Source organism: Carettochelys insculpta, chromosome 3 (assembly GCF_033958435.1).
Source record: "Carettochelys insculpta isolate YL-2023 chromosome 3, ASM3395843v1, whole genome shotgun sequence".
NCBI lineage: Eukaryota > Metazoa > Chordata > Testudines > Carettochelyidae > Carettochelys > Carettochelys insculpta.
Window position 1 is genome coordinate 5,418,599 of NC_134139.1, and position 10,835 is coordinate 5,429,433.

The following is a 10,835-nucleotide window of genomic DNA, read 5'->3' on the forward strand; positions in this document are numbered from 1 at the left end:
AGCTAAAGTCGACATACCTTAATTCGGGCTTCCACGCCCTCTCCACTAAGGGAAATTGGTGAGAGCCTGCACTCCCATCAACTTCCCTTACTCCTAAGGGCAGGCCGGAGCACTGCGGTCAATGGAGGCGCCCTGTTATCTTGATTTAATGCAGCCCCACTAGGCACACTAAATCAAACTTCAGAAGATCAACTGCGGCTAGATGGAGCTGCCCTGTAATGTAGAGGTACTCAAAGAGTCAGTCAGGAGAAGCAGACATAGGGCCCCTGGGACTCAAGCAGATTGGAGGAGACCCACACAACTAGAGGCCAGAGTCCATAGCTAGGCAAAGAGAGGACGAGGGCCCCAGGGAAGGAATCCAAACACTCACCCCAGTTGTAGTTACTTTTTATTAAGGTTTGTTATTATAAAAATATATCATTAAATGATGCTGTAGGTTTGTCCATGTACACTTGTGGAGAAAGACGTCCACTGGCAGAAAGCAGTTCAGAGCACAGATCTTTGGGCGAAGGCCTCAGAGACACTGAATTAATCTCTCTAGAGCAAATACACACCAGAGTGAGAGAGTAACATCTGTGGCATCGTAAGCAATGGATAGTGGCAGTAGGCCTCGTGAAAAGTCTGTGATTGCTATAAGTCCAGAAGTCTGTTGTGTGAAAGAAAGAAAGGGGATGGGGGAAGGAAAGAAAAATCATTGTCTCCCATGACCACTCGCAGACTTGTCCCAGGAAATCTCTCACTCAACGCACAGGAACAATGAATGTCCCGATCTCATTCACTTGGGCATGAAAAAGTCACCTTCCCTTTTTATTCCCTGGTCTTGTTCCACATCGGCCTCCTCCCTCCAAAGGCCCCTCTTTGAGCGCGGCTGTGCTTTTAGGTCCAGTTGCATTCCTGGAACCGCAGGTGTTTGATCCAACACTCTCTCTCTCAGATGATTCATGGCAAATTCTAGGAAGATGAGGCTGGGATAGCAAGTCCATGTATGTTATTTAGGGTTTCTTGAGATTTGCCTACAGGACTGGGAGGTTTTCTGTCCACAGCTGCAGCAAGGGAGAGAAAGAAAAACAAGTAGATTGGCATACTCCTAAGGCACTGACTGCATCATTTCTCTTCCGTTTGTTCCATTCGACGGCATCATTATGTGAACCCTGATTAGTTTTGCTTTACATTCGCAGTATGTTTACTCACCTAAGGCCTCAAGAATTTGCCAGGTCAATTTCATATTCACACGCTTGTTGATCACAGAATACTAGAACTGGAGGAAACCTCCAGAGGTCATCAAATCCAGTCCCCTGCCCTCACATCAGGAGCAAGCACCATCTAGTCCTGCATTTCTTAAACTATGTCCCACAGCACATTGATGTTCCACAAACAACTTTCAGGTGTGCTGTGAGCATTTGGAAAACTAATTCAAAGTAGATATTTTCTGCTATTAAAACCAGCTACACAGTTACTTCTTCACTGCTAGGATGCCTGAGTAAATGACTTTGTTTTGGTTTTGCTGTATATGTTGCTGTTTTCATTTTGTCTGACAACGGGTTTTTTTAAGAAAATTTTCACAGGCATTCTGCACAAAAATCAAAACAAAGAGCAGCCAAGTAGCACTTTAAAGACTAGCAAAATAGTTTATTAGGTGAGCTTTTTGCTATTTTGCTAGTCTTTAAAGTGCTACTTGACTGCTTTTTGTTTTGATAGTGTACAGACTAGCCCGGCTCCCTCTCTGTTACTGCACAAAAATATTATTGTTTGCTGTTCCCTGGTCTCCAAAAGTTTAAGAAAACACTGACCTAGACCCTCCTGGAGATAAGTTCATGTAATGTCCATGTCCTCTTAAATACCTCCAGTGATGGCGATTCCACGGCCCTAGGGCAATTTATTCCAGTTCTTAACCACCCCGACAGGTAGGAACTCTTTCCTTATGCCCAACCTACAGCCTGCCGCCCTGCAATTTAATCCCCGTTTGATCCAAGATCAATAATCCCCACTCATTTTTAAAGCCTCTGAAAAGATCCCCTTTTACTGCAGTTCAGTGAGATGTTTTCTCCCCTGAAGCAGACACCTCTTCCCCCCCCCCCCCCGATGGCCTTTTGCAGAACAATCATTTCGCTTTAAATAACTGAAGCCTCCCGATTTAACAAGCGGCCCTGCGTGGCACAGCCCAGCGGGAAACAAGGAGCAATGCCCCCCACAGCAAACCTGGCTGCCAGGGGTGGCTGAGCGAGTGTACGCCTGCCGGTGTTTGCCAGGCGTGGGGAATACACGGGTGGGGGCTGTCTGAGCAGCTGGTTCTGTTCTTCTATGGGCACATATCTCAACTCCCCCCCCCACCCCAGGTAAGCGATCGCTGCTGGAGAGACGCTTTTATGCTGGAAGCGAGCGAGTTCCCTGGCCCCCTCCCGGTCGGGGTCCCCTCCTCGCGGCTGCAGCCAGCCAGGGCCGGTTGTCATTCTCCCGGCTGCTGCGGAGGTGCGGGCTCCGCCTTCCCTTGCGAGGGGCCCGAGCTGGGCAGAGCCGGGGCAGGGACCCAAGACAAGTGTCCCGGGGTTGGCCCGCGAATAGCCGCTTCCTGGCAGCGCAGGCCGGCGACTGCTGCCCTGGACTTGCGCGCCCGCCGGCGAGCAGGATCGGGCCCTCCATCCGCCCCGCCCCCGCAAATGGGCCTTCTAAAGGCCGCGCGTCCAGACCAGGGCCCTGGTTTCTTGATCCTCCCCCCGGGGAGTCCTGCGCGGTCCTGGGGGCCAAGCCACCTTCCCCGCGCTGCTTTGCGTTTGCAGGGCCTCCCGGTCCCTGCAGGGCTTCTCAGTCACCCGGCGCATTGGGGGGAATTATACCAAACAAAAGGTCTGATCAAATGCTTTAATGAGCTAATTTTCCTAAATGCTGGGCAGGCCCTCGAATTATTATTATTTATTATTATTATTATTATTATTATTATTAAAAATCTGCACACCCATTCTTATTTAAAATCTGCAACCCTATTTCCTTTTTCATCACTCCGCTGGATTTGCTTTACCTTTCCAAACAGGTCAGCCAGCCAAAGTAGCCGGTTTGAGAGGATGACCCCGGTAGTGTACACAGCTCAGATGAAATGTCTGTGCCGCAGCTAGTTGGAATAATGGGAAATACACCAGCTGCACACGCGCTGGTCAGGGTGAATTTTGTCTCTCGGAGAGCAGGTAAGAGGGGTGGGAACTGTGTCTCCGAGTTCGTGTGTGTGTCTGCACAGATACATCCTACGTGATGCAGCTGCAGTTTCTTCAGACAATCAACGCCTGGCATGCGATGCAGCAAGTTCTACTTCTGCACTATAATGGGGCGATGATGTTTTTATGTTCTCAGTTCTGTGGTGTCCAAAAATCTCATCCTCTGCCTTGTGATTAAAATGGCACGGTTCCCTCCCCTTCTCCCTGGAGACAGCACCTTTGATTAGAAAAGTAACCGGGAGCTCGCCGTGTTAGTCTGTGTTCTATCAAAACAAACCAGCAGGCATGCAGCGCTTTAAAGACTAGCAAAATAATGTATTAGGCGATGAGCTTTGGTGGGACAGATATAGATCTGAAGAAGTGGGTCCGTCCCAGGAAAGCTCAACGCCTAATACATTATTTTGTTAGTCTTTAAAGCGGTACTGGACTGCTGCTTTGTTTTGATTAGAAAAGAGACAGATGGATAGAACAAGGCCCACAACATTTTAAAAAAATCAAACTAGAATGTGCACAGAAAGAATTTTAAGTATCTTTCAAACCTCCTTTTTGTGGCTGTTAATTGTTACCGCTCCTGGTAGACAGCCACTTATTATTAGCCAGAGTAAGGGGACAACTCTCAGAGAGGCAGCCGAATTAGTCAGTGTCTTCCAAACCAACAAGAAGTCCTGTGGCACCTCATAAACTATATACTTATAAACTAACCGATAGCCCACGAAAGCTGATGCTCCAGAATAAGGAGTCAGTAACTCTCGGCAGGTTACATTAGGCCAAACATGAAGACAGCCCTAGGCAGACGAGCTGATGAGCGGAGCCTGACTTGTGGAGGTGAAGAGACTCTCACGCCCACCGCCAAGAGGGGCACCTCACAGAAGCAGAACCCACGAGGCTGCATTTTAAACGAGCCCCTTCTCAATAAAACGAAAGTGTCGCCGTATGGGCCCGGGGGATTAACCGAAGGAAAAAATGTTCAGCGTGAAACCACATACACCAGTACAGAGCCCTGTTCAGACCAGAAATATGGGACGGCTTACGATACTCCTCTGGTCTATTACTTTAAATGCTCCCCGAGGTGCGTGGGAACAATTCGTGCAAGCGATTTATAACGTTAGTCAATTTCACTGACTGAGCGCGTCTTTCTTAGATCTGGATTATCCACCAGCATTTGTGCAAGATTTATGGGCAGAGGCTTCCAGTAAAAATACTTCTCTAATATGGCTAAAACGATTAGAACTGCAAACGAATGACTCTTAACTCCCACCCTCTGTCACTTCGCTGTATTTACGAGGACACAGCATCGCCCTGGGTAATCGCTTTGCTGTCTACCCTCCTACAATGCGCCCTCTAGCCCCAGATAAGCCCCTCCAGAAGAACGAAGTCTTTGTTTTAAGGAATTAAAAGCCAGATCTCTCCGCTTCCTCTGAGATTTCCGCCGCGATCGCTTGAACACAAAGAAGGAAACCAATGAATCTTGTCTGTCTGTCCTGCTAGATGTGGCGCTTAGGCGGGGAACTGGCAGCTCTTGTAGCGAGGACACAAGCTGACAGTCATTTGCGCTGCCCCGTGGCGCTGGGGGAGAAGCTCCTGGATGTATGTTCGTGTTTCGAGCAAAGTTCCCACGGGCTGGCGCCCTGTTCAACTCGAGCCCGGCCTTTGCAAGCAACAAGCAGAACCCGGCTGGTTGGAGGCGGTGCGGCGCAGGAGCTCGGGGCCTTTCAAAGGCTCTGCGGGGCGGGGAAGGACCAGGACCCCCAGCTAACGCGCGTGTGACTTATAATTTGTTCCCTGGCTCGCACTCAAGGCTGCCCGGCTCGAGCCCAGCGCCCGGAAGGGGCGTTTGTATTTTCAAAAGATGGTTAAAAACCAAGAGCGGGTAATTGCTCCCCCGCGGCTCTGGGCTCGCCAACCTCCAGCGTGGTAAAATCCCAGGGCCCCTCCAGCTCCGGCTGAAGTCAAAGGAGAGGCACAAAGTGCTGGGCCGAGCCTCCGCTGGGGACACAGGAGCAACCAAACGGTCCGAGCCTGCACCTGTGAAACAGAGGGGGGCTCGGTGGCTGGCGCAGGGAGCGATCGAGCGAGCCCGAGCTGTCCCTCCGCGAGCTAATTGTGCACACAGCCTTTGAAAGCCCTGTGCTCCCCGTCCTTGCACAAAAGCGGCCTGCAGCACACGGCGTGTGTGCGGAAATGCACGGCGGGTGTGGCTGCGAAAGGGAGAGCGAGGGGGTGCTTTTATATATTCCCTTCTACACTCGAATCACGTACGAATAACTGCACCGGACACCATAGATCTAAAACAACATACTTGGGTGTGTGTCTATATTACACAAACACGCCTATGGAATCAAAACAAAAAAGCGGTCCAGTAGCACTTTAAAGACTAACAAAATACTTTATTAGGTGATGAGCTTTCCTGGGCCAGACTCACTTCTCCAGACTGGTCAGGCTATGAGCTGAAGAAGTGGGTCTGTCCCACGATAACTCACCTACTAAATTATGTTGTTAGTCTTTAAAGTGCTACTGGACAGCTTTTTTGTTTTGATACTGTATCGACTAACACGGCTCCTTCTGTGTTACTACGCCTATAGAATTGTATTTCACACACGGGCGTGTGCAGAACATTTATAAGATGACATGAAATACAGAACATAATTTATGTTATGTACTCGTGCCATCTTATAAATGTCTTCTGATAAATTGAAACTATATGAATTATATGTCATGTATTTCATGCCATCTAATAAATGTCATGTACACATACTTGTGTGAAATAAAATTCTATAGGCGTCTTTGTATATATATACACACACACAAAGTGTGTTGTTTTAGATTTATAGTGTTCTATGCAGTTAATGTGTGTGATAGAACATGGTCACATGCTGTTTAGAATATTGTGATATCTATATCTATACCTATATATCTATATCTATATTTATACAATATACATATTACAATATATTACTATATATATAGAGAGAGAGATGATAAATATAGATAAAGATTCGGAGGATATTGTATTCAAACAGAGCAATTTAATACACAGGAGACAGACAAGCTGTGTCTGCCCGTGTACAGAGTTACTACAATCATCGCTGTTCTTGGGGATTATTCCATAGATACCAATTTCCGTACATGCGTGCGGGGACGCGCGCAGTGGGCCATTCCCACGTGTTTATAAATTGCGCGCCGGCGGAGCAGTGGCCGCGCGGAGATACGCGCTGTTCCGCTCCATGGATAGCCAGATCCAGGCGCTGGACGGCCTCCAGCCAGTGGGCCAGGCCTCAGAGAGGCGCTCGGGCCCAGCAGTGCAGCGCACGCTGGGCCGCGGGGGCTGGACTCCTTGCGCGGGGGCGCAGATCTGCGCGGCTCCGCGCGGGGACAAGGGCGCGCTCCGTTCTCCGAGCTCCGCCGCCCCGGAGCCGGTGACCCTCTGGCACCTGCGTGGCTGCGGGTAGGAAGGCGGCTGGAGCCAGGCGGTGGCGGAGGGGAAGCGCGGGCCATGAAGCGCCGCTCTCGGGGGGGCTGCGGAGCAGGGACACGTTTTCCCCCAGCCTTGGCTCGGGTCACCGGCATGTACCCCCCGCCCCGCCTCCGCGCGCTCCCCCTTACCTTCCCGGGCGGGGTGCTTGAAGGCCACGGCCGCGCTCAGCTCTCCCCCGTGGACCGTCACTCCGGGCCCGTGGTGCGCCAGTGGGCCGCCTTGCGCCTGCCAGTGGTGGCCCGGGGAGATGTAGCCCGCCCCGGGGCCGGCGTAGACCCCGTGCTGGTTGGAAGCGGGGTAGGCGCAGGCCGGCAAGAAGCTGCTGACCGTGGAGAGGCCGGGGGCAGGCTGCGGAGGGAAGGGGAGACCCTAAGTCATTGCTAAGCCCTGGCTGGGTAGCGCCCAGCGCCCGCGCCAGCCCGCTTCGGTTCATCTGCAGCAGCCGGCGTGTGGACAGGACTCGCCCGTTCAGCCGGGGGCTGCGCTGGGTTCTCGGACCGCCCAAGGGAGAGGAGGCAGGGAAAGAAAACGGGCAGGTGGGGAGCCTTCCCGCGGCCTTGAAGCCTCATTAGCTGCCCCGGAACGCAGTTAAATTGACACGGGTAAATGACCCAGCAGGGCTGTTCTGGCCTCCCGGAATTCAACGCCTCGGGGGTGTGGGGGTGGAAAGGGTGTTTACACACGCGCCCAGGCGCCCGTGTAAACACACGCTTGTGGAAGCCGAGGCTGTGAACAAATAATTGTGTCCCCCCGTTGATTCCTGCCCGGCCCCCAGTGCTAGGCTGGCGCCCTCGCGTGTGCCCCGCACACACACACACACACACACACACACACACGGACCGCGTCGGGCGCCTTCAATGCGCCAAACATTTCCCCATCCCGCCCTGGCAAACTTCCTCCAACGAGCGATCCCCGGATCCCCCCCAAAGACGCGGGGGGTCTCATTCACGGCCTCCCCGCCGCCCGCGGCTGAGTGCCCGGCGGGAAGATGTTACCTGGGGGTATTTAATGTCCGCTTCCGCAGCAGCTTTGTCGAACCCATTGACTCCCTGGGCGGGAGGGAAGGCCGTCCTGTTCACCCCCGGCCAGTCTTCCACTTTTGGAGGGTAGGCAGAGCCCTCTGTCCCAGCCAGAGGCCCTGCGGCGGAAGAGATCGCAGGAGAGGTCCGCAGCCGCCGGGACAGAGCCTGCCTCTTACCCACGGCCTCCCTGGAGCCGGCCACCCCGCGCCGGCCTAGCCCGCCACCCGGGATCCCTAAGCGCCAGGTGCTGCGATCCTGCTCCGGACGGGGCCGGCAAGGGTGGAGGACAGCAGCAAGACAGGGGCTGCTCCGCTTTGGTGCAGGGAGCTCACCCGAGCAGCAGTGGGGTCCCCGGGCACCCGGCTCTCCAAGCGCCCGCGGCTGCGGGGCCTTTTCAGGCGGCTTTGCTCGGGGATTAGCTGACCAAGCTGACCCTTGGACGGCCTCTCTCCGCTTCACAGAGAGGGGAAAGTTTCTTCTCCCCTTTCTGCAGCCTCGGCCAGAGGCCCCGCAACTCGCCCACCTTTGGGGGAGGGCTCGCGCCCGGCTGCCCGAAGCCGGCGGGCCCGCGGGCCGGGCAGCTTGCTTGGCAAACGTGAGAGCCCCTCACGCAAGCGTCGGATACATGGGGCTGCGGAGGGGGATGCGGTAGCTCAGATCTGCCTGGTTACGAAAACTGCGTAGCGGAGAAGGAAGGCGGGAGGGGGTGAGAAAACACCAGCTCCCTTGGGCTGACGAGGCGTAAATTTGCTCTCAATGCAGCGGGGACTCATTCTCCGCCGCCTCCTTGCAAAACCCCGGCTCCTAGGAACTTGCCTGCCTCCTTCTCGGGGACAATTCCCAGCCGGAAAGGCGGGTGGCTGATGGGCTGAGCTGCGGCGTTGGAAAGGACGCAAGGCCATTTGCCCCAAACGCTGCGTTTGGAAGCCAAGTGGAAGCGGGTATGAATGGAGCCAGTGCCGGGTGGGACACATCAAAGGGGGAGAGATTTGCCCAACAGACTCCGATCGCATTGGCCAGCTCAGACGTGCCCGGGGAAGTGTTTCTATCAAGCGTTTGTTGGGGTCGCCAATGGAGGGGTATTCTAGCTCGCGCGCCAATGCTTATTATTTTCCTTTGCTGGGGGGAATTTTATTAGCAAAAAGAAGAAATCCTGGGGCACCTTATAGACGAACGGATATTTTGGAGCCGAAACTTCCGTGGGCAAAGAAAGTTTCGGCTCCAAAATATCCGTTCGTCTATAAGGTGCCCCAGGATTTCTTGTTGCTTTTATGAGCAAATTCTAGGGGAGAAGGGACGACATTTTCTGACAACGACTCAGCTCCATGTCTGCGAGCTTGGCTTAGCTCTGGCCAGAAGGAGGTCGCGATAGGAACGCGCCGCATTGATGTGCCGGGGATGGAGTTCAGAACTCCGAGTCTGCGGCTGGAAATCTCCTCTCCTGGCGAACATATTTTCGACGTTTTTCATAAAAAGCTCACGACGTGGCTCGCGTTGCGGCAGCGGCCCGCGGGGTTCTTTCTGCGGCCCTTTTAGCCATGGTTTTCTCCCAGATTTTTTAACATATATATTAAATATATATATATATATATATATACGGTTAAAGGGGCTTTTTCGAAGCTACCAATCGTAGTAGGTGCCTCCATTTTGGGGTGCCCCCCAAAGGGGGGCGGGGGTTCAGAAAGCGCCGAGCACCCGCCTGCTGAAGCCCACCCCCCAAATGGAGGCACCCCAAACCAGGTGTCTCTTGGCCCACGCTGCGCTCAGGGGAAACACCCCTCCCTGTCCAGCCCCGCACACCCCGGAGTAGTTACATCTCTGACCTGTTTGCTCCATGAAGGTCCGGATACCCAGGATGTTGCTGACGGAGTGAGCCGAGGGCCAGGACCTGGGGATGCTGACATGTCCCGCTGTGACCGACACTCCCGGGTGGCTGCCCATTTTGGTCCCAGAGGAGGCCATGGGGCTGGGATAGGGGTACTGGTAAATGTGGTTGTAGGGCAGCGTGGGCTGCTGGGGCGGCTGCTTGCTGTCGTAGAGGCCGGGCTGGGAGAGGTTCCCGATTTTGTTCCTTAAAATCCTGCTGATGGAGCTGACGGAGGGCACGTTGTACTTATCACACACCCCGTCGGCCAGCAGCCGGTCGCGGATCTCCCACGCGAAGATGCCCGGGTCGCCTTGCTTGTAATCGCGGATGTGCTTCACCACGTTGGGGGTGGTGACCCGCGGCTTGCTGCCGCCGATGGCCCCCGGTAAGATGGAGCCCGTCTCGTTGTAGCGGGCCAGGATTTTACTCACGCAGCCGTGCGAGACGCGCAGCTGGCGGCTGATGTCGCAGGGCCGGATCCCCAGCTGGGCCAGCTCCACGATCCGCAAGCGGATGGCGTTGGGCAGGGGTCTCCCGTTGACGAAGACGCCTCCCAGCTGGTTCACTTCGCCGTAGGTTTGCTCTGGCGCGGGGGCGGCGGGGAGGGGTGGAGGGGAGGGGAGGGGGAGAAGAACGAATTAGCCCCCAAGGTTCCAAAAGAGAACGTTGTGTAGCCAGGCCCGGCGCGCGCGCCCGGCTGGGGGGGCAGAGCGTTCTCCCCGGGTGGGGGGACCCAGGCGGCGAGCCCCCCAGGTGAGGGGCCAGCGCCGCACGGGAGCGGGCCAATCCCCCCCGCTGTAGGGCCGTCGCGAAGCGAAACTGCGCCCCCGGAGCCCCGCCGGGCTGCCGCTGCCTGCCCACCCGCCGTGCGGAGAGGGACCCCGCCCGCAGCGCCTTACCCATCGCCCGCACGGAGCCCCGCGCCTCGCCCGCTCGGCCGCTGGCCCTGCCCGCCGCCGGTCCTGGCTTCCCCGGGGCAGGCGCGGAGACATAGAGGGGGGCAGCCCGCCAGCGCCGGCCCGGCTCGGCGGGAGACGAGCCCAGCCCCCTGGCTCCGGCTCCGGCTCCGGCCTCGCGGCGGCTCCCGGGACAGTTTCAAAGGCGGCCGGGGACTCGCGCCCAGGCGCTCTTCATCCGAGCCGGGGGGACCGGCCCTGCCGTTCGCTCCGATCACTTTGACGTGTCTCCCACGTCAATCCCCGTGGTCACGCCGGCGTTGGCATTTCATTGGTTCCCGGCCTTGCGAACGGGCAAAGGCTGCCGCG

At 55.3% G+C, this 10,835-nt stretch overlaps 1 protein-coding gene across 1 annotated transcript; it reads right to left on the bottom strand.

Annotated features, from left to right (window-relative positions):
- Positions 1-907: 907 nt before the first annotated feature.
- On the bottom strand, positions 908-10,473 carry PAX1 (paired box 1). Its single transcript, XM_074988388.1, has 5 exons — positions 10,344-10,473; positions 9,527-10,153; positions 7,677-7,819; positions 6,810-7,029; positions 908-1,043 (listed from the first exon to the last, which is right to left on the bottom strand). Exons 1-5 carry the CDS (start codon positions 10,471-10,473, stop codon positions 952-954), a joined length of 1,212 nt encoding a protein of 403 aa, XP_074844489.1. The 3' UTR covers positions 908-951.
- Positions 10,474-10,835: the final 362 nt, after the last annotated feature.

Coding starts and splice junctions, on each gene's coding strand:
- PAX1 (XM_074988388.1), bottom strand. CDS start 10,473: ATGGGTAAGGCGCTGCGGGCGGGGTCCCTCTCCGCACGGCGGGTGGGC. Junction 10,154..10,343: donor GGGGGGATTGGCCCGCTCCC/GTGCGGCGCTGG, acceptor CCCCCGCGCCAG/AGCAAACCTACGGCGAAGTG. Junction 7,030..7,676: donor CGGACATTAAATACCCCCAG/GTAACATCTTCC, acceptor TTCCCTCCGCAG/CCTGCCCCCGGCCTCTCCAC.